Below are 24422 nucleotides of genomic sequence, written 5' to 3' on the forward strand. Positions count from 1 at the left end.
TCTAAAAGAAGACCTATATATGTTGAGGTAAACACACCATCTCCACATTATAAGATTATGGTCAAAATTCAAATTTTTTATTTGCACTACTACATGTCATATTCCAATTTTGTATATCAATTATATCCATTTTTTCAATTTCGTTTTTACTTTTTACTTTTTATTTTGTATACATATTCTTATAATATGTTGACATGACACTGATAAGTGCTAAATATCCATATTTTAGGCATTTAATGTATATTTGTTAATTCCTTAGTCTTGTTAGTTTGTGCAATTTTATTTCATTTTTGTATTTTCTTTATTTTATAGGTTTCTGAAAGAAAATTAAGCATTTCTAGAAGTCTGTGGCTTAAAAAACAAATTTGGAAAAAGTTAGAGGTTCTGACAATACGATCGATCGCAGGGGATCTGCGCTCGAACGCACTACTACAGAGATGTCCAGACGAGTGCAGGCTTGCGCTCATGCGCACAAGAAGCAGCATGCGATCGAGCGCAGAAGACATACAATCGATCGCAGACCTGTGATCGAGAGCACATGAGCCGCGATCGAGTACACCCGTGCGTGAAGAACAAGGCAGCAGCGCCCTATTCCGGAAAGTGCTCTTTTTCACCCCTTCAAAACCGTAGGCGAACTAGAACGAAAAAAACTATGATTTTTAGGGTTTCTAGGGTGTTTCTAAGGCGTATAAATAGAACATATTGTTATATTATTTAAGCATGATTAGTGATGGATATCAAAGCCCTAACTTTTATTTATCTTTATTTATTTTCAATATATCAATATCAATTTCGTGACAAAGTTAATATTTTAATCAATTCTAAGCAAAATTAACAATCTATGTGGGAACGATCTTATACTTGCTGCACTATACTACTGTTTTGATCTTGTGCACTTGTGAGTTAAAACATACAAATTATTATCTATTAATTTAGGTAGTATTTGGCACAACAGACACATTATATTATATGTTGATCTCATTAATTAAAACAGAATATATATGGAAATGTGTTATATACACATTAGAGACCACGATATGTTCTATTTTTATTGTGTCTTAATTATTAAATTCGTGCATATCAATATGTTTTGATTGTGTTAAATAAACACATGGCCCAACTTTGGCATGTCAATATTATTAGAATATATATGACAAAGTTTTCTTCCAACCATTTGGAAGAAAACTTTGTCCACAAGAATATGTGTATAGAAAATATATTATCTAAGTAATTATGGCTCGTGCACAATAATGTCAAGGTGGCAAAGGATAATGTCAAAAAAGCTTTTTTATTTTTTAATATGAACCGTTTAATTAAATGAGTAGGGTCCATAAGGTTATCATTAACTTATATATAGTCTTGTACATATCTTTTGACACAAATTATAATTGGATGATCCACGATTCTAATCCCATCATCCACAATTTCCAATTAGATTAAATGGATGATTGAATTAGAGTTGATGATACAAATCCAACTCGCAAATCGTGAACGCATCTTAGAGCTTGTTGTTTAGACCGGTAGATGAGGAGTTTGAGGAAGACAAAACTTCATCTTTCTTGACCGTGACAAGCCTGACTTTAATTGCATGTATGCGACCGTGTAAGTGGTCTTTCCACGATTGGAGTTGGAGTAAATAGATAAGATAAGGTTGTGAAAACTGTGGAGCTAGGAAGATGCATATCGCCTTATCAATACACAATACACTACGTGTCCTGGAAAATGAGGGGAGGAGGAAGAATCCAACACAAATTCAAAGTGCTGTAGCTTTATGCATTTATGAAACAATGCTAGCTCACCTAATTATAGCACGTGTATTTGGTAGGTCCACAAACAGGACAGCGACACATGGTAAAAAGAGTTGGGCATGGTGATGTATTATTATTGCATGCGTATATGATCGATATGTAAATATGTCATTAAAAAAAAAAAAAAAAAAAATTACACGCGTCCTCGGAGAGGTACGGAGGCCAGCGACTATTATTATTTGCTTCTATCGCATGAATACGTTTCTATTATACGTTTCTATTATACGTATGCAGCTTTTAGCTTGTTTTTTACCAACTCCAAAATTCTGCTCGTGATTTCCACCCTCTGTTCCTATCTTAAATCGGCTATACCGATAGAAATCACACAATAAGGAAAGATCATCCTCTTAATTGTCAGGATATCTCTAGGCCATAAAAAGAATGTATGTCCTATTAATAAAAATAATAATAAAATATTATATATTTTTAAAAAATAATTAAAAAATAAAATTATAAAAAATTAAAGGATGATTGGCCACCCCCGAAGGCCCAAAAAAAAATTGTTTGGCCCTTGGGAGTGGCCCATTAGGCCTAGGGGTTGCTTCAGCCACCCATGGCCCTTGGGGGTGGTTCGGCCACCCCCCAAGGCCAAACAATTTATTTATTTATTTTTTAGTTTGGGCATATGAGGTGGCCCAAGGGCCATGAGGTGGTCCAGTCACCCCTGGTTGGTCATTAGAGCCACCCATTATTTTTTTATTATTTTGTTTTTTATTTTTTTTTAATATAAAATAATATTTTATTATTATTTTTTGTTAGCGAGACAAGTGTTTCATTTGTAGGTCTATAATTTTTAAGAAGAAATTCTACCTATAAACTGAATATTCACCGATCTAAAATGGACCAAAGAGAATCATATTATACGGTAAGTATAAAAAAGAAAATAATGTTAATTATGTAGTTTGAAACTGGAACATTAATTAGTCAAGCATCCCACGTATCCATAGAAGCAACTAGCCGCCCGCCCATAGACTTGCAAATACCTCCATCCACCCCGCGGTCTCCTGAAATCGTACAAAAAAGGTGGACCCCCGTAAACAAACAAACAAGAAATGTGTAGATCGAAGAAACAACATCAAGACATCTGTACGTGTATATACCATCGTCCACCAACCCAAGTTGAAGTGGCCGGCCAATTATTTGTAGCGACAAAACCATTCTTTTTTCTACACGTACAGGACTTGAAAGTGCATGTACGTACAGTTGCGCATCCCATTCCATTGCATTTATGAATTATGATGATCATCACCATCCATCATTTAATTTCTTTTTTCTTTTTTTTTAATAATCTCTACCTTCGAACCATAAATAAACACGTGCACATGGAATTATTGGTATATAAACTTCGATTGCCATTTATTTGGATTAAAAATAAAATAAAATGGATAGTATAATTAAGTAAGAATTGTTTCAAATGCCTCTGTATTGCATGAAAAAAAATATCATTATTACAATATAAATAATAAATAGATCATAGCTAGGCTACCTTCATTGGATTGAATTTGGCTTACGTACGTGTTGTAAATTTTTCAAAGATAAAAGAAAGTGAGTGAAATAATTTGGGGAGTTGAAAAAATTACAAAAAGTTTTTTGTTTATGTTTTTTTACAGCAACTAATTAGCTAAATCCACCCTCTATATATATCTTAAGATCTTTTTTCTTAAAGAGAAAACATATATAAATAAGATTTTTAAAAAATATTACAATCTAGGATCTTTATATATATATATATATATATTGATCATATATATATAATGCATGCATCATAATAAAGTGGAATATGGATGAGCATATTCTTGAAAATCACAACTTGAGAGAAAGAGATAATATATATATGTTTATAGATGAATAATGAAGAGAAGCTCTGTATGTATATCCTGCCACCCTTGGGACCAGTTGCCACCATGCACGCGCATTTGGCTAAGCGTTAAGTTGCTTTCTTTCATCTATCATCTTTCACCTTTTTTTCTTTTTCTTCAATTCGTTGATTTTGGGCAAGTGATTTTTTTTATTTATTTCCAATAATCCTTGCCTTGGGACTAGGAAGCTGACATCCCATGATGCTCTTGGAGATTGGACGGTGATAGCATCGGCTGATCAGAAGAAAAAACTAAAGACAATGATCATTGCGTTAGTCCAAGTCCTATGCATTATTCCAATATTGTTCCATTTTCGATTTTAAACGGGGAGCGCAGGTTGATGCGTTGGAGTTGTCAGACGACTATTATCAAATGGCTTTAATTATTTAAAAAAAGGAAAATGCTTCTTTTTTAAAAATGGCTGTAGTTATCAAATGGCTACGTGGGTCTCACACATGGACCCCATAGATTGAATGACAATTTTAAAAAATGGGAGAATGAATGAAAAAAAAAAAAAAATGATGTATATATAGCACATCTCTTTAAAAAATTAGTAAAGTCGTGATGGTCATGATCACATCAAAACTTCGTGATTAAAAGAGCTTATACGAAAGTAGTACCATGATAGATGACCTCCTAGAAAATCTGATTTTGGAGAGCCAAAAGTTGACAATATTATATGTCATTTGGAGTGAGGTGTTACAAACTTAGGTATAAAAGTTATCACCCGTTAGCCCAAATTTAATGTAGTTGAGCCGAATTTGAACGTGTAATACTCAACTCGGTTCGCTTCAACTACAACCCTAAATATAACATTCTATTATCCGGTCTTGATAATTAATTCGTTGGTAAATGTTGAGTTAGCTGACATTCAAAACCAAGTTGGTCCTTTGTAAAATTATTTATAATAAACACTTTATGGTTTTAGATGATACAAATGAAGGACGGCCGACTTATTTTAGTATCGGACAAAACGAAATTGAAGAATTTATTTAATTAGTTCCACCATTGAATTAGTACTTGTCAATTGCTTATTGTACATCAACCTTATAAGTAGGAAAGTTGTGAATATAATATGCTCATGTGTACATATATGTGTTATTTTAAATTTACTTTTCATTTGTGAGATGGTTGGTGGTTCGCTTTGGGACAAAAACTGTAGATTCTATTTCGCTTTGGGACAAAAACTATAGATTCTATTACAACAACATCTCTAAGCAAGATTAATCAAATCTAATGCAACTAATTATAAATGTCTTCTTTAGTTTCATTTTGAAGATTTTTAATTATGTGAAGGTTGATGGTTGGGTATTGCTTGATAAGTGCCTTATAGTATATATCTAGTGGATATGGGTACTTTTGATTCTTATTTTTGTTTTTTCTTAGTAGCTAGCACTAAACTAATTAGTAAAGTTCTTAATAACTTAAAAATATAGGACAGTTACACAGCAAGCAACATGTCATTTTATAGGTTTAAATAAACAAAAGTTGGACTAGGCAAGTCATTGTTAATGATTTGAATTGGGTTGTCGCATCTTTTCCTTTCAAGAGTACTTGGATCCAGCTATCACTCGGTTTTTTTTAGAGAGAAAAATGAGAGATCTAGCTCCCACTTGTACTAATTAATTAATGTGACTTTTAAGTGGACATTCAGCTTGATGATGTTCAAAAAGTTGCCGGATTTTGTACCTGTAGGCTTTGATGCTAATATACGTTCGTACGATATAAAGTTTAAGATTATGATAAGAAACAAGATTCTCCTCACTCAGTTCTCAACAAGGACCGTCAATTCACCACAGACAAAACAAAAGGTCCCATCTTCCGGTAGAAAATGACATCAGCAGCATGCCCTTTTTGTCTTTCAAAATCAGATATCTATAATAGGCACGACCAGGTAAAACCACAGACAAAATCTCTATCATTTTGCACAACTCACACGCCTGTCAGCCGTCAGCAGGCCAAGAAAATATCAGCAACAAACACTAATTAGGAGATCAGATTTCAATCTTTAGCTACGAAAAGATTATAATCACGTCAATTCGAGCCAACAAAAGGAACAGTATCAAAATCAAATTAATAAAGTGTACAGGAATATATATTGACTAGATGCAAAGTAAGGAATCAAGTAGTTTGACTGGAACAAGAACCGTTGGATGTGCTAGCTACTAGATCTCTATTGATCACTACAGATGCTATTTTCGAGTACTGGACAATTGGGTTTTGACTTCGTTTTCTTGTTGGTCACATACAATTAATGAGATTTCGATCGTAATAAACACATAAAAGAATTAATGACATAGTATTATGTAAATATTAAGGTTAAAATTAATTTGATGTAACACATGTACTGATAAGAAATCTCCCACGTACGTCATCTTGTATGAAAATGTTTGTGGAGTTTTAAGGGTGTTTTTTTTTTTTTTTTTTTGAAAAACTGTTTTTGTCTTTTATTCAAAAAAAAAAAAGACAACAAATTCGTAGATAAACATGGGTTTTCCTTCGAACTGATCTGCATGCGGAAATATTTGATGGACAATATACAACCACTGTATATGAAATATGCAGTAAGATGGCCCTAGAAAAAGGGCAATTAATGACTGTTCGTACTTCGTAGGGGCAATAAGATTTCTCACGAACGCACTATGTATGTAATAGCACGTTTGTCAAAGAACCCTAAACTATGGGCCTTAAACAAAACCAGGGTTTGTTGAAAACCACTTGAGATTAAAAAAGCAAAACATGGGGTCAGTCGTCCCTGTTTCTTGCAACTTTGTTTGAGCTGGTTGATATATCAGATAAGTTTCAACTTTTAGAGGCCTTAATCGGGTCATCCATACATGTGCAATAAGGTATCATAGCCTCCCTTATGGCACTCATAATGGAAGAGTTAAATGGTATTTTTATTTAAAATAACTAATTAGATTTATAAAAAATCTTTCACATTGGATTAGGTAAAAAAAATGCAAAATAAATATTTTATTGGATTAACAAAAAAAATATGCTACATTTAGCGGCAATGTTCTTGGGAATCATTTTATTTTTTTATTGTTTATCTCAACTGTTTTCTTTTTTCCCAACATTTTTTCTTACTATTTCTCTTCCACATCTCTTTTTTCCCAATATTTTCTCATACTATTTCAATATTTATCTCTCCACATCTCTTTTCTCCCAAAAGTTGAAAAATAAGATCTTTAGGAAAAATACAATCCTTATAAAAAAAAATAAAATTTAAATGATATACATAAAAATATAGCTAATTGGATGTAGGAGGCATTTAAAAATCCATTAACTAAACTAGATAAAGTGAGTTTTAGGTATTCATCTTGCATAAAAATTTGGGTTAAATACCTTATTCTCCTTGTACCTTAACTTTTTTATTTTTTGCTCCTTAGGATTTACTTTTTATCACAGGAGATACATTTAGTTTGCCTAAAGATGAAGATAGTACCCACATCTAAATTTCATAAAAAATTTGACAGAGCGACACATCAGCACCAATCACAAAGTGACATGTGTCCATATGATTATTTTAAAAAAAATAATTTTTTTTTAAAAATTATATTTAATTAATTATAAAAATTAAAAAAAAAATAAGAAGAAAAATTTTTGGGGTGGCTAATTTAGAGGGTGGCCAGACCATGGGGTGGCTCCCAGCCACCCCATCTCACCATATGTGGGTGGCTGAACCACCCCCAAATGGCCACCCCCACTGCTCATGGGGTGATTCGGCCACCCCCAATGGCTCAAATAGGGATGGCTGAAACCATCCCCAACCCCATATGGCCAGGTCACCCTACAAAAATTTTTCTATCTTTTTATTTTTTTTATTTTTATAATTAATTAAATATAATTTTTTAATTTAAAAAAAAAATCATTTTTTTTAAAAAAATAATCATGTGAACACTTGTCACTTTGTGATTAGTGTTGACATGGCGCTCTGTCAAATTTTGGATGGAATTTAGGCGGAAGTATTTTTGGTTTGCCTAAAGACCAAGGTGGTACCTCCGTCTTTAGACAAACCAGAGGTACCTCCTGTGATAAAAAGTAAATCCTAAGAGACAAAAAATAAAGAAGTTAAACCACAAGGGAGAATAAGTTATTTAACCTTAAAAATTTACATAAACCATTATCAGTGCTCTTATTCGAAATTGCTGTTTTTATTTGATTTACGGCAATTATTTGTAATTTGAATAATTATCGTAAGAGAATTTATGTGAAATTAAGTTGTCAAAATAGTTGACTGAATAAATCAAAATTTATTTGGACAACTAAGTTCTACGTGAGCTCGTTCATAATATATAATTGTTGTAGCTAGCTCCCCATCCGTCTTTGGTAAATAATGCGTACCTGCCAGGCTGCCATTAACATATTGTTGAGGGTACACTATATATCCTCGATCTCCTCTTTATATATAGCTTTGTTTATTATAATTATTGTTCTTGAACGAGACAATATGGGATGGAATTGGATCCTCACCTACCCCACGAGGATACTATTTCTTTGTAGTTTTGCATCTTTCTGGGGTGGAAACCACTCACCTTTTCATGATGTATTGTTCTCAATCCCTGGAGTGCTCCCTGCATGAAATGTCTTTATATATAAATATACAAGTCATTCCCTGGAGTGCTCCCTGCATGAAATGTCTTTATATGTGTGTGTGTGTGAATTATAAAATAAAATTAAACTGATTTTATATATATATAAGTCATTCTCTGACTTTACAGATAAGAGGCGTGGCAGCTGTTCTCATGAGTCATGAGAGAGTTTGATAGCACATACACATAATTAAGTAGTATTACTTTAAGAAGACAAATAGATGACTGACATAATAATGCATACCCAAAACAAGGTGTGCATGACTAATTAATGTGGCCCATCTGTCTTAATTAATCTCACTTTATAAATATAATTGGTGTGCTAATATTCCATGCAACTCTAGACACGTGCTTCCCTTTGATTTGAAGTACACATGCACGTACTAATTAGTATATATGTACATATGCAGAGTAAACTTTAAACTATGGATGATTTCAATTAACACAAGCATTAATCTACGTGGATCCTACTCTTCCAGCAGCATTAATTCAATGAAGCATCCAAGATCTAAGGCACATATATATATACATTATCAATTACCATGAAAAAAGTCAAAACCAGACAATGCCAGTTGGGTTTAATTAGTTCTTGACAGTCTCTACTGATAAGAAGTAATTTCCTAATCGATCATGCTTTGCCAAACAAAAATACAAGTAAAATAATTACATATTCATTTTAATAATATGTATTTTTTTTTTCAATAATTAACTAAGGAATAAAGGATATAATTGGGAGCCATGGTTGACTCTTGAGTGAAGTGGACACGTGGGTCAGGTTTGACTAAGTAGAGTAGAGAACTGAAGCTAAACAACAAAGAAAGAGGCCAGGATAATAATACACAGACAACTGTTTTACAACCTGTCGACATGTATTGGCATGTGACTGGACTCAAGTCAGTCACTAAAAAATTTGTTAAATGTAACACTCTGGTCTTATATTAACAAGATAAGTAATCTACATAAAGTGTGTAATTTATAAAGACACTCAAGTGTGTTAAGTCTCATGTTACTTAGTTATTATTATATAAAATTAACTAGATTTTATAATTAATTTTAGAAAAACTCCAAATTAACTAACTAATTCTTTTAGGGTGATTGTGCAAATGTAACTAATACTTTCTCAAGATCATTATATTAGTTCCCTCTAATCACATGCTAATATGTGTCAAAAAGCTATTAAAAGAAAATACTTATTAAAAAGCGGTAGGTCTAACTTTTTCTTTTTATATATATATATATATAAGTTGAGACTAAAAGCATCCCTATATTCTTATCGATTGCTCATCCCCGTACGTATTGTTTGCTTATGAATTACATCTATGCTAACCAATTAATCATAGGGCACAAGGAAGGGGTCTCGAAAGAATAATGAGTATATTATATATATGTACAATAATTTTGGAAATTTAGGAATGTACGTATTCCTAGGATCAAGTGCAATTGTATTGGATCCATCTCCCCATGAGGACGTAAGTTGACTTGGCATTTGTGGACACAATAATATATACATATATGCTTAATTTTGATAATTCGATGTCTAATTAAGGGTTTCTTATGCATGTTTAGGCAATTAATTAAAAACAGTTTGTATGCATTGTCTGTCACAAACTTTGACCTAAGTACATGTTAATTGGACTTAGTACGTATAGTATTAGCCTATATTAAATTGAATGACAATTAATGGTCGACCTAACTTAATAGAAAATATGTCATATAAGTAATTATGGCTTGCATAATGTTGGCAAGGTGGGAAATGATAATATTGATAGTTTTGAGAGACATTGTAAATTGAGTAATAGTTTGAAGGAGTAAAATGTAGTTTTTGATAAAATGTTAATTAAATAATTAAACTGACGGCCTCTTCTTATCGATTCAAGTTTAAGAAAAATAGTGATTTAACAGTTTCTCCTAAAAATTTGAAGAATCAAATTGAAACATTCGGCAGTTAATGGATGAACTGAAATCTTGCTCATAATTCAATGATCAAAATCATATTTTCACGATAAAGAGAACAAAAGGTGCTAATTACTAAGAAAGAAAAAAAAAAGAAAAAGAAAAGGATTTATTTACCATGTTTTGAACGAATCAATATATTTTGATGTTACAGTAAGAAATAATAATGTACAGGGAGCTGAGTATATATAACAACGAAAATGGCAGTATATTTACACATTTATACAGGCAAATCGAGCAGAAATTGAGGCTCCATACAACTTGAAATCGTATGTACAATGTTGCTCATGTCCGGCCTCCCTTCAGAATTATGAAGTAATGCTGAGTTGGCTACATTGATCAACACCCGAAGCTGCACTAAATTTGCATTACCATTGAGTTTTGGGTCCAACAAAGTAACCAAGACTTCAATGTCATCCTTCTTGCGGCACTCCTCGGTCCATCCTGCAAGAGTCTCTGAGCCTTGTATGGATTTTAGGCCCGTTATTAGCTCAAGCAAGAGGACCCCAAAACTATACACATCACTCTTTGGCGATACCAGACCCGTGTTTAGGTAGTAAGTGTCGACATAGCCCAACGAGCCTTTCACGGTAGTCGGCGTTCGTGACCCGTGGCTTGTGTCATGGCCCAACTTGCAAAGCCCAAAGTCGGCAAGCTTGGCGTGGTTATTGTCGATTAAGAGAATGTTGGAGGATTTGACATCTCTATGAATTATGGGCGGGTCGGCTTGAGTGTGGAGGTAATCAAGGGCCCGAGCTATGTCTAGGGCAATGCTCAAGCGGTTCGACCATGTCAATATCCCTGACAATTGGCCATAGTATGTGTGCATTTTTTCAAAAAGGCTCTTGTTTGGAACGTATTCTAGTAGTAGAAGTTGTTCTCCTGTTACCATATTGAAATTCGATAATAAGAGTGCTATAAAGAGTTCTTCAACTTTTACTACAAATTGACGTGAGAATACACATATTACTTAGCACGCAAGCCATTAAACAATTAAAATAAGTGTGTTGTTAATTAAGCATGAAGCATATATGCTATATGATTAACTCCTAGAGATGAATTCATTTATGCAAAGAACATCTGCAGGCCAATAACCATTAAGACATGGATGAAGGCCCAATTAGAAATCGAAGCCCATTAAATTGTGGGCCCAGTCAGTATTGATGAAGCATGAGCCACCCAAGGCCTATGTACAGGTAAGAACATCTATTCTTTGTTCAAGAGTAATGGGCCGGGCCCAAAATTGAATGAAAAAAGAAAAAAGGCTGAGGTTTCTTCGGGCTTACCTTTCTCCAAGCAAAAGCCCAATAAGCCCACCAAATTGGGATGAGAGATCCTAAGCAGAACAGAAATTTCATCCAAGAACATCTTCTTGCTCCCACCTCTCTCCTCCATCGCCCGCTTCACTGCACCAAATCTTCCGTCGCCAAGCTCCGCAAGATACACCAAAGATGTGCCTCCGACGCCTATCTGAATCTTGAACTCCCTCGTCGCCGTCCTCAGCTCTTCAAGAGCATACGTTCTTATAACACCAGGCCCACACAAACTGCTCTTTGAAATTGAACTTCCTCGGTGTTGTTTCCCATCGCCTTCTCTTTTGGAACATTTGGTTGCTTGGAACTCAAGGTAGACGACCCACTTCTTTAAGATCACGGTCAGAAGGATCACCAGCAGAATTGCACCAATTATCCATAGGTTTCTTCGGTTGTTTGTAGAGAAACCAAGGAGCCACATGGTGCCAGCTAGCTGTTTCCTAACTACGTGCTCTCTTGTGAGGGAGAGATTAATGGAAGTGGTTTGAAGGATCAAGGAAGGAAGAAAATTAAGTTGGTGCGTAGAAATGCTTTGAAGATTCATGGATTTGGAAGTTAGCATGAAAAAGCTTCATTTTCTCATGCATGGGAATATATAATTTAAGGGTCTTTACTCTGTCGTTCGTCTTTGTCCATTTCTTGTGAAACATCCATGATAATATTTTTATACCAAAAAGAAAGTTTAATATTGTGTACGTGGTATTTACATATGTTTTTCCAAGAACTCAAATGTGTTATTTCTAAAGGGCATATATGCAAGGTTCCAAATGTAAGCATATATATGCTGATCAGCATTAAGCAAAAGTTAAATTAATTAACCGCAATTATGCAAGTTATATATATTGATTGACCAAGTCACTGCATGTCAAGTGAGTCAAACCTAATCATCTTCCTAATCATTTAAGAACCTTTTTCTCCTCCTGTCCATGGATTTGAGAAATTTCACATAATTCAACTTAGTAGTTAGACTGTTCGTTAATTTCATTTGAAAAGGTCATGAATCTCATATTGTGTGTATATATATATATATATATATTCCCTTTTGTGAGCAAGATAAGGAGAGGGGAGTCTCGTGTTGTATTCACTTACAGATTAAGCAATTTTAATTAGGAGTTAAAAAAAAAAAAAAAAAAAAACAAATGAACATGCTTTCATCTTAGTGCTTCCGAGTTCCAAGTAAATTCATTATTTAACAATGACAGAATTATTGATGCAGCAATGGATAGTAATGAACAAGAAAATAGCAAGTAGAAGGGATAAATATTTATAAGATTGTAAGACTATTACAAGAATCAAATAAACATTCTCAAATCAATACATGCCATATATGAATTTAAGGAAAAGTAATGAATAAACTCAACTCTAAGAAAATCAAATAAAATTCATAAATTGAGTTTGCTAGAGGCTATAAGCATATATTATAGCCTCCAATACTCCTAATACTACTAAAACACGGACTAGGGACTTTCAAAACCCTAATCCTAGCAAAACAAGGAAAGAAAGTCGGTTTTAAAGCTAAATAAACGCGGAAAAGTAACATAGCGCCCCGAGTGCACTCGATCGCAGGTATGTTTGCGCCCGATCGCACTTCCAAGGGCTAGGTGCGCTCGAGTAGCAATCGTTCGCAGTTACAAAGGAGTATCGGTCACAGTATCGGAGACGAACTTCATATTTCCAGGTGTTGGACGCTCAAGCGCAAGCATTGTGTGCTCGATCGCTACTCCAGGGCGCTCGATCACAATCAACGTGCGATCGATCGTAGTTCTAGAAACTACTTTTTCTGTAGTGCGAATCTAGGATTGTATCACCATCTTCTGGGGTATTTTCACACTACGATCCATTCCTGTCTTCTTCATGAAATCCCAAACACTTCAATCTACATCAATTATCAATATTATTCCTCAATTGATTTAATTAGATTAAAAATTACTAGACTCCAATACTATTGTAGACTTCAATTTGACTCATAATTTTATTTATTATTATTATTTTTTGTTTTTTCTAAGCGACTCATAATATTTTGGTACAAGGATACGTTTGGGTTTACGATTTAAACATAATAATTTTGAAATGTGCGATTTAAAAATGTGATTTTTAAAAGTGCAGTTAAGTATTTAGGGTTTGCTTAAGATTGCATTTAAGGGGCTTAAAAGTGCTTTTAACACTCAAAAAGTCCATTTAAAAAAAAAAAAAAAAAAGTACTCGTTTGGTAAAAAAAAATTAAAAGTGCTTTTAAGGTTTCAAAAAGCCTAAAAATTGTTAAAACACACTTTTGGCAAAAACTTAAAAGTAAAGCTTTTGTCAAAAAGTGTTTTTTGAGTTAAAAGTTCTATTTCTCAAACACAATCATAAACAGACTCTTAGAGCATGTTTGAGATTGTGTTTGAGAAATAAAGTTTTTAAGTCAAAGAGAGTTTTTAGGCAAAAACTTCATTTTTAAGCTTTTGCCAAAAGTACTTTTTGACAATTTTTAGGCTTTCTAGACCCTTAAAAGCACTTTTAATTTTTTTAACAAACGAGTACTTTTTTCTTCAAATGGACTTTTGAGTGTTAAAAGCACTTTTAAACCTTTTAAACACAATCTCAAACATGTCCTTAGTAAAATTTTAATTTAGCTTTTAAGATCAAATGTTTTTAAAAACTCATGTTTGAAAACGCAAATCTCTTTACATTTTCAAATCACAATATTTTAAAAATGCCCGTATAATTTAGTCGTACAGAGAATGAGGGGGTGCTAATGAAATAGAGTCTAGTGATAATTGTCTCCTATATTGTAGCAATGGGGGGAGGCTGAGCTAATGAATAAGAGTCTAGCGAGCGAGATTGGGCAATTACAAACACGGGAGTTGACTTTGGGGTGGCTGGCAAGAGATATTGCTAAACTAAACTAAACTGATCTGAAGATGCCGAACGTGGAAAAGAGGAGTTGAAGAACATGAAAGTGGTGGGTATTTTGAATGATTGATTGATTGACTCGTCATTGATCAAAATCACAAGAGAATGGGTGGGAATGGGTGTCAGGAAGTGGCGAATACGAAGCCTGTCTTCTTGGCGATCTACGCCACTGTTATCATTGGTGTAGTCTTCTCGTCTTTCTATGTCCTCTCCGCTATGTCCTCCGCCAAGTCTGCAGCTGACTCCAACACCTCCTGGCTCTCCTCTCCTTTCCCTTCTATTGCCAGTATGTTTTGTCTTTCCCAAGTTGCTGTTTTCACTTTATTATTGCATTGTCTTAATGCGTTTATGCTTCTTCCTGCTTTCTGCTATCAATATGTTCAGTGTTACGCACACCCATTTGAATCTGAGGGCTGCCAAATACGAATTTTGTGTTTAATATTTTGCATTTTTAGGATATTCCCATCTTCTTTTGCTTAGATGGGTTTCGGTGATTCAGTTGTACCGTACGTTGAGGATTTTGCAGATGTGCTTAGGGAAACCCATTCAATTTTGTATTTTAACTGTTGGGCAATGGATTCTTTTTAGAGCTTCAATGCGCTTCTTGTTGGCATTGAATTGGACTCTGTTTTAGCTAATGTCTCAAATTTCCAAGGAGGAACTAAAATAATAAATTTTGAACCTTTTTTTTTTTTTCGTTCCCCTATAATTTTTTTTAATTTTTTATTTTTTTATGGGTGTTCATAAAAGCTGAGATCTCAGGATTGATTTCTTAACATGGAACTTGTTTTGGAGTTGAGCTAATGTTGGACTTCTTAGAGAATTGTTGCCTTCATTGTTGGTTTCAAGAGGAACTTGGAGAAGTTTTGGGTTTTACTTTTTGTCCAGTTTGGATCTATTTGCCTTCTATTAACAATGCAGTATTGGATGCATTCCCAAGAAACATTAGGAAAGCTCATATGCATGAATACATTATTAATACTTGTCACTAGATTTCCTATTTTCAGAGGTTCTCTTTCTTATTTCTGACATGGTTCATCAAGCTCTCTCCTTGCTTTTCCTCTCTCGTCTTTCTGTCTGTGTTTACAATTCACTTAACTCGATGCATATGTTCTTTCTCCAGAGGTAGATTCTCATCCAAGAGAGCAAGCACTCAATTTTTCTCCACCAGCAACTGTGGGTAAAGTTGGTGTGCCTGCACCAGCGCCTCAAAGCGCGTTGATGCCACCCATCTGGGAAGTTCCCCCACGAACCCAAAAAATGCCACCATTGAAGGCTTTTCAGCTGTCCAAAGAATTAGTCCAGCAAAGGGTGAAAGATAATGTCATCATAGTGACCTTTGGTAATTATGCATTCATGGATTTTATCCTGACTTGGGTTAAACACTTGACAGATTTGGGGCTCTCCAACCTTCTTGTTGGTAAGCTACATCTTAATTTGAACTTTGTAGCTTTTTTTCTGTTTGCACTTACCTCCTCCAAGTAACTTATTGTTGGTAGTATCTTGTATTTGTACTAGAGTGTACACCTGTTACAGGAGCTTGAAATCGTTGTTTCAGGTGCAATGGATACCAAATTGTTGGAGGCTTTGTATTGGAAAGGTGTTCCTGTTTTTGATATGGGCAGCCATATGAGCACAATAGATGTTGGTTGGGGCTCTCCAACATTTCATAAGATGGGGAGAGAAAAAGTAATTCTGATAGACTCCGTCCTCCCTTATGGTTATGAGCTGTTGATGTGTGATACAGACATGGTTTGGTTGAAGGTACTTTTTTTTTTTGGCTAAAAGGTTGAATTCAACTATGAGTTTTTCACTCCATAGTGGAGAGGCTAGGGTCTGTTGTGAAGGGGGAATCATTGCTAGAACTTGATTTTCAATAGGAAATGGAACTAATATGCTCTTTAGCTTGTATTCATTAAATATATTATATTCTTTTACTTGCCTGGGTTATAGATTTGTTGATTAGAAGTGCTGAGCAGCAAAAGCATTTATTATGTTTTTGTTCTAACTAGATGAGCTTGAATTTATGGCAACACGGCTATAATTAGTTCACTTACCTGGTGAACCTGTTGAGCTATGATTTCAATCTTTATTTTTTGTCTTTATTTTTTATTTATTTTTTCATTATGATACCCTTTATATTTTCCCTTTCTGTCTTTTACTTCTTCTCAGGTTGTCTTCCTTAGCGCATTTTTTTTTTCTTTTTTCTTTTGCAATCAACTATATCTCAACAAGCACACTTCAATATCCGTATTTATCTGTTATAAGCAGTATCTTTAAGGGGTTATCATCCATACTTTTATTATATTTGGTCAACTAGTTCTTCCAGAAGATTACTACTGGTCAAATTTGTTTTGCATTATGTGCTATTTTCTTGAAACAGAACCCACTTCCATACCTTGCTCGTTATCCTGGAGCAGATGTCTTAACTTCTAGTGATCAAGTTATACCGACAGTTGTTGATGACAGGCTAGACATTTGGCAACAAGGTGAAGTTTGTGTTAAATCAAGAGTCTGTTCATATATATTTTTGCTGTTTCTACTCTAGGGTTCATAATTACCCCATTTACCTCTATGCAAGCATGAGCTGTATGTACCTGTCATATGTAGGAGTTCTCTGTTGATAATGGGCATGTCAAACACTTTTTCACACATCATCTGCTGACATGAACATGTTTTCTTCATCGAATGACATCTTTTTGGACACTTGGAAAGTGCCTCACTTCTTTTGAAGTATTAAAATTTAACTAAAAACCTAGTTGGTCACCATAGATGTCTTCAACACCATGCTAGGATGGCTGGGAAAGAGCATTAATTTTAGTGATGGATAAAAGTATGAAACTAGTGGAGTGTGTTTTTTCCATTATAGTCTGTTACATTTTTGCAAGTTTCTTCTCAATGGTGCTTCCCATAAGTGTACAAAGACAAGGTACAGTATAATAAGTAATGTGAGGAAAAGTTTTGAAGTTCAAATTGTTATGGGAACCTCTTAGGATGGCCTACTTGCACCCTTGCCTATTCTTTGAAGTTTAGATAGTAGAATTTGCAGTTGCTCTCTCTCGCGCTTTTTTTTTTTTTTTTTTTTTTTTGGTGTTTTTCATTTGTTTTAGTAAGTTGAACAAGTCCCAGTCACCCTTTCATTTCATATGCTCCTGGTCAAATCATTACCTAGTTAGATTACTAACTTGGATGTTTTTAACCTTTCACTTTTACAACTCCATGCTTTAATAAATTCTATACTCATGACATTTTTTCTTCATCTTCAACAGTTACTGGAGCCTACAATATTGGAATATTCCACTGGCGGCCAACAGATTCTGCAAAAAAGTTGGCAAAGGAATGGAAAGATATGCTTTTAGCTGATGACAAAATATGGGATCAGAATGGGTTTAACGATCTTGTACGTAGGCAGTTAGGACCATCTGTGGATGAGGACAGTGGACTTGTATATGCTTTTGATGGAAATCTCAAGCTGGGAATCTTGCCAGCAAGTATATTTTGTAGTGGACATACTTATTTTGTCCAGGTAGGATCTTACAATCACTCTTTGTAGGATGAACGTAGTCTCCATTTGTTTTTTCTGTACATAAATGCTAGATCTTTATTTCCTTTCCTAAATTTCTCTTAGGCAATTATTGCCATCTTAAGCTTGGAAGAATCATGGTTGACCCATTTAATATAGAGGAATAAATTGTATATTAAGCATGTCCTAAGACCTAATCCTACAATGGCAGGCCACGTACCAGCAATTCAGATTAGAGCCATATGCAGTGCATACCACATTTCAGTATGCAGGTACTGAAGGAAAACGCCACCGGCTGCGTGAAGCCATGGTTTTCTATGATCCACCAGAATACTATGATTCCCCAGGTGATTCTGGGTCACATGTTGCATGAGTCATCAATTTGTCTTCGGACGCATATGCTTATTCTCATATTTCCTTGCTCTATAGACTTGAGTCTCTAAATGTGTTGCAGTTTGTTCTACTTTATTTTTAGAGTCTGATATTTATTTTTATTTTTATTTTATTTTATTTATTTTTTAAATCTGCACTGCTTATTGTCTTTTATCCATTGTATTTGCATCTAGGACCTAACCAAGAAACACCAAAGAAAAAAAAGGATGCCCTTCATCTGTGCTGATTTTCCTTGATTTTTATTGCCACATTCTATCTCGATTGATATTTGTTGTTAAATTACCAGTTATCTTAAAAGTTTAAATTGATAAGAAATGGTGAACAATATTGTATCCATTGTATCTGCATCTAGGACCTAACCAGGAAACACCAAAGAATAAAAAGGATGCCCTTCATCTGTGCAGATTATCCTTGATTTTTATTGCCACATTTTATCTCGATTGATATTTGTTGTTAAATTACCAGTTATCTTAAAAGTTTAAATTGATAAGAAATGGTGAATTATATTGTTTAATTAATATTATAACACTCCACCTTAGAAACTCCCCCTCAACAAATGAGGTCACACTTGTGAAATATTTAATTGAAATGGAGGTTAAACTACAGAGTGAGGGTTTAAACTCAAGACCTCTCTAATATTATATTAAATCACCAGTTATCCCAAAAGTTCAAGCTAATAGGAAATGGTAATTTATTCGTTTAATTAATATTCTTACATTGCATCCTTAACATCTACAAGTATTCCTATTTCTTATACATTAATTTGTATGGGTTTGACTTAGGTACTATAAAAAAAAAAAACTACAGGAGATGTTCTGTAGTTTTTTCAATGGACCAGATTTAATTCCAAGTTTTTCATGAGAAAAAGAGAGTGGAATTAAATCTGGACCATTGAAAAAACCACAGAAAATCTCCTATAATTTACAGTACCTAGGCCAAATCCAATTTGTATAGCCTTTGAGTCTGACACTTTATTGAGCTAAACATTAACGTGTTATACCTCTAAAAATTTACATTGCCTCACAGCAACAGCTATCATAACAACAATTAGCATTAGTAGTTATTCTTTGCAGTAGAGTGGTCCTCCATTAGGATGTAGTAGAGGAGGTTTAGGCATCCTTGGTTTATTATGGCATTTCCATTAATAATCCTGATGACTTGACTAGTATCAAAATGGAATCAGTTAATGAGTAGCCTGTCCTTTTCTTGCCCCCACTGGAACAGTTTTCGTACACCCTTATCTTAGGCAGGAAGCATGGATTGGATTTCCAGGGCTGATTCATGTTGGATTTGGAACATTGTAAGGTTTTTTCGTCTCACCATTGATCATTCTGTTAACGCATCTTAATTCCATCATTTGAGGGCAGGTTATAACAATATATTTTGTATTAAGGTTTTTATGTGTAACACCAATGTAAGTGAGCTACATTGAGATTTAAAGCACCAAAATAAGGGAGCACTTTACACTGTGCTCTCTCCTTAATCTTTCTGATTTGGTAACATATGATTCAATCTCCTAGGGGTGGGGTGTATTTTTTATACAGGAGACTGTCAATTACGAGGAAATAGTTAATCAAGGAAAAGAAAAAGAGAGTATAGAAATAACGTGGAAGTGGTCCAATTCGCTTAACACTCCATGTGGGTTCCCCACTCCAATTGTATAGCTACTGTATTAGGAGGCCATCTCTTCGCTATAAAGGTCCCTTTCTCCAATCTGGCATGATCACCTATGGCAAATGCACAAAAATGTAATTAACCATATGCTGTTCAATGAGATTGTACGCATGTATCTGGTATGATTAGTTATTGTATTTTGAGCATCTAAATAATAATTTGACCCTGGGTCTGTCATGAGTTTGGGGAGGCCATCTTTTTCTCCCAAGGCAGAGTTGAGGAATGGAAACCTGCTCAATTGCATTAATCATAACCAAAAATATATGGTCTAATTTGGAATTCTATAGAGTGATGATCCACATAATACTGAAAATGATTCTTAAGTTGATTGTTGTAGCAATCACTTTGTTGACTTTTTCCTTGAGAAATATGCAACAGATAATACTAAATGACAGCAAAGGTCAATGGTATAAAGAATTTTTTGAATTTTCTTATGATAAATATTATAAAAGAGTTTCTTGTAGATAGGATCAATTGCTTTTCATTTGCTCTTTACCTGAGGACACTTGTTAGCCAAGGAAAATATTCTTCTGTAAATCTCATAATTGGTTTGGATTTTGCTAGGCATCTCTCTCTCTCTCTCTCTCTCTCTCTGTGATACACTTGCACAGATGTAGATATTATCAACTGCTTTTCATTTGCTCTTTACATGAGGCACACTTGTTAACCAAGGATAATATTCATCTGTAAATCTCATAATTGGTTTGGATTTTGCTAGGCATCTCTGGACCAGAATTAGTATTGATGAGAACTTTCGTTTCTTTATGAAGTTAACCAATGTCTTTGTCAGTTTACTTAAGTTGCTTAAGGACAAAATGGGTGACAAGTCCACCTCCTCACTGACTTCTAAATTTCCTGAACTCCGAAACCTGAGTTGTTCTCCTAGAGTCACAGAAGTGTACTCCCAAGTGTCTTTTTTTTTTTTTAAATGTATGTACTCCCAAGTATCTAGAAGCTCTGTTTGTATATTATGATATTTATATGAACTTTGATCAACCTTGTGTCCTTACTTATGGCCATACCTGTATATTTTGGTGTTAACCACATCTGCGCTATCACCTCAAAATAACTAGTCAATTTTTAGCTTTCATAGAATTACTTATAAAACTTAGTTTCACCTAGTAAGTAAGCAATAGAGAATTTTGCACTTATAAATGTCTTTATAAACCACTCACTCAATATGGGATATTCATCTTCCTAATGTGACTAGTGTGTTACAATCTCACCCACTCCTCCCCCTAAACCCTTGACGACCTCGTCAAAGGCACGTTGTGCAGTACTCCAGTACCACATGGTGTTACCAGATGAATCTAATACCATTAGTAATGACCCAGATAAAGTATTAGCCATATCTACACTATCACCCCAAAAATACTAGTAAATTTGGAGCTTCCCTAGAATCACTTATAAAACTTAGGTTCATTTAGTAAGTAAGGAATATAAGACTTAGCACTCATAAGTATCATTATAAATTACCCATTCTATGTGAGTTACTTATCTTTCTAATATATGATCGGGGTGTTACAACCATACAGGATTGTCTTGGCAATTTTCTTAAGAAAGCATATTTTCACTTCCTATTATTTCTCTTATCTTAAACCAAAAAGAGCTCGTTTCTGTTAGATAATATATTGCCTTGTCAGCAACAAAGTTTGCACCAAATTGATGACTGGAAAGGCACACCTGAATATATGGACACTTGCTCTGTAGCATCAACTTATAGTTAATGAAGTGATGCATGCATCATTTATCTTGGGTGAATATCACATTGTTGCTGCAGCTTAACTTCTTTGTGGAAATCATGCAGGAGGTTTCTTATCGTTTAAGCCATCTCTTCCAAAGAACTTGTTACTAGATGGGGAACATAATGTTGAATCACACTTTTCTCTTGTTAATTACCAAGTATGTATATATGTATTAACCTAATCCAACCAACATCTTTCATTTGTTTGGATATTTCTATATTGCGTCTCATGAATTACTTTATAAATGATTCTTTCAGATGAAGCAAATAAGGACTGCACTTGCTGTTGCTTTATTGTTGAATCGTACACTGGTGAGACCAACTAAACCTTTGAGAAGTATGTTTCTATGTTTTGTGGTAGTTTTTACTATGATAGATTTCATGCATCAGTGTACTCAGAAGTCTTATGTCCTTTATAACGATTACCTTATTGTATCATTATGTATTCATATTTTTTACTTATTTGCGATATCACGTCACATTTGCAAAGAAGAAGGCACAATAAATGCCATGCTGTTACTTATGCTAATAGGGAAAATTTGAACTTGGACGAATCCTGGATTCAAAATTCAGTGTGGTATATATTTATCTTATTTTAATTACAATATTTTTTTTTTTTCTATCATCATCACATTATTAATTATAACTTTGATTCTCAGTCATACTATAAATGCTTCTCATAGGAACAATACAATGGTTACATTTAAAAAATGTGGAAATTATACCTTTTGCTCAAAGCTTTGTTGATTTTCTTCAAGTTTATATTATGCTAATAGAATAACTTATTAATTTTTTCACCATCTTATTGTAAGATGCAATTAAATTGATAGTTTGATGTATTCATAAAAAGAAAAAATTGATAGTATGATACATATTAAATTACTATGTGTCCTAAAAGCTTAAACTTATAGGAAATGATGAATTTAATCGCTTATTATTAATATTTTAATACTTCCCCGCACATTTAGGACTAGACAACGCATGAAACATTTAATTGAAATCAGGGTAAAGTTTGAAGTCAAGGTTCGAGCTCTAGATCACTACCATGATATTGTGTCAAAATTAGGGTTTGCGCAAAAAAGAGTTTTAGATATCTGTATCCCTCTCACTATTTTATGTTATATATTAGGGAAAATACAATAAATGATAGAAATTTTTTTTTTTTTTGATAAGTAAAAATGATAGAAATACTTTTCATCTTTATTACAATACTATCCTTTCTGATGATACAGAATCCAAATTGTATTTAACAAGTTACTGGATCCACATTCTAGGTTGCAATGTTTCATTTCTATGTTGCATCACTTGTGTTATCCTTTTAGAACAACGTAGCAAACTGATGAAAAGCATGTTGAAGACGAGTTTTATGAACACTCAAGCGTCCAAAGAGGAACACTAGCTAAACTTCCATAAGTTAGCTTGTTTGATCAATCTTGGTTCAACAGAAGATAGTTTTCATGTCCTTATTATGGAGCATTGAGATTGTTTAGGATTGCTTGATTTGGAAAGCAATTCACTGGAACACTAGTGAAATATGTTGCCAATAATTGAGATAACTTGAAGTATTATAAGGATGAGAGGAGCCCAATAATAATGCGGGCTCAGGCAGTGATGAGAATACGTTTCCCTATGATTTACTGTAGCAATGTGACCCTATATAAAGGTTAATGGTGGAAAAAGATTCATTTGTGTGCATGTCACAGGAAATTGACATAGAGAGTATGACAATTTTCTATATTACCCCTACCTTGACAATTTTCTAAATTACCCCTACCTTTTATTAAAATGCAAACAAGAGTCTTATCAAACGTTGGTGCTACCTTTAATATAAAGCAAATGAAATTTTAGAAAGATCACTACATCTTTATCTTCCAAGAAATGTAAAGTGAGACAGAGGGAGTGTGTATATATAACATACTTGTGTACATGTCTGTTGTGTATGTACTTATCCAAAAAAAAATTCTTATATGCATGTGATCCTACACACACACATATAGATATTAAAGTGTCCATGCTTGGCAAAATCATGTGGCTGACACAAAATTGTTGAGTTGATTGACTTTACAAGTTTCAAAGTAGATGTTAGGATCACTTACACTGAATTTGGTTTACTTTTTAACTGTGGAACTGAAACCAAAAATGACAAAGGAATCTGAAATGTGGGTGGTCAGCCAGCTCTGTGGATCACCTGGCTGACTTCTCTGTGGTTCATTAAAACTAAGGAGATGTGTCTATTTGGTTGAGTTTATAGAACATAAATATCTAATTTGTTAAGATTAAAACTTGCATTTTCTGGTAATTTTGAAGTTTATATTTTGATCTCTTTTTTTGTGCATTTATTGTGTGACTTTTAGGTCATGCCTCCACTATGGTGCAGGTTGGATAGGCTGTGGTTTGCACACCCTGGAGTTTTGCAAGGGTCTGTGACTAGACAACCTTTTCTTTGCCCTTTGGACCATGTATTTGAGGTACTTTTGTTATCTTGTAGCTTGTAATTGCAGTTGTGATCTATTGGAAGATTCTGTTGGCATTGTTTGATACTGAAGGATTGTTGTAAAATCAACTAGATTTTGCATGCACGCCGTGAATTAAAAACCGATGGAAGTAATGGCTTTTTCGATAAGAGTTTCTCTTTGTAAAAATAATCACTGAATGGTATTTAATT

At 34.1% G+C, this 24422-nt stretch overlaps 2 protein-coding genes across 4 annotated transcripts in view; one reads left to right on the forward strand and one right to left on the reverse strand.

Annotated features, from left to right (window-relative positions):
- Nucleotides 1–10435: 10435 nt before the first annotated feature.
- Nucleotides 10436–11949, reverse strand: LOC132174211 (receptor-like serine/threonine-protein kinase NCRK). The gene is made up of 2 exons (XM_059585903.1): nucleotides 11502–11949; nucleotides 10436–11097 (listed from the first exon to the last, which is right to left on the reverse strand). Exons 1-2 carry the CDS (start codon nucleotides 11947–11949, stop codon nucleotides 10436–10438), a joined length of 1110 nt encoding a protein of 369 aa, XP_059441886.1.
- A 2312-nt stretch (nucleotides 11950–14261) lies between these two features.
- The window catches only part of LOC132174792 (arabinosyltransferase XEG113-like), a 13475-nt gene continuing 3314 nt past the window's right edge, over nucleotides 14262–24422 (forward strand). For 2 of the 3 annotated variants that reach the window (XM_059586469.1, XM_059586471.1), the window contains exons 1-9: nucleotides 14262–14709; nucleotides 15547–15843; nucleotides 15982–16187; nucleotides 16807–16912; nucleotides 17693–17949; nucleotides 18158–18293; nucleotides 21821–21915; nucleotides 22016–22069; nucleotides 24112–24225. In XM_059586469.1, the coding sequence (XP_059442452.1) occupies nucleotides 14529–14709; nucleotides 15547–15843; nucleotides 15982–16187; nucleotides 16807–16912; nucleotides 17693–17949; nucleotides 18158–18293; nucleotides 21821–21915; nucleotides 22016–22069; nucleotides 24112–24225 (1446 nt within the window). In that variant the 5' untranslated portion in view covers nucleotides 14262–14528. The remainder of the gene's footprint in view (nucleotides 14710–15546; nucleotides 15844–15981; nucleotides 16188–16806; nucleotides 16913–17692; nucleotides 17950–18157; nucleotides 18294–21820; nucleotides 21916–22015; nucleotides 22070–24111; nucleotides 24226–24422) is intronic. The other variant, XM_059586470.1, reaches the window with a different exon arrangement.

This window comes from Corylus avellana, chromosome ca3 (assembly GCF_901000735.1).
Source record: "Corylus avellana chromosome ca3, CavTom2PMs-1.0".
NCBI lineage: Eukaryota > Viridiplantae > Streptophyta > Magnoliopsida > Fagales > Betulaceae > Corylus > Corylus avellana.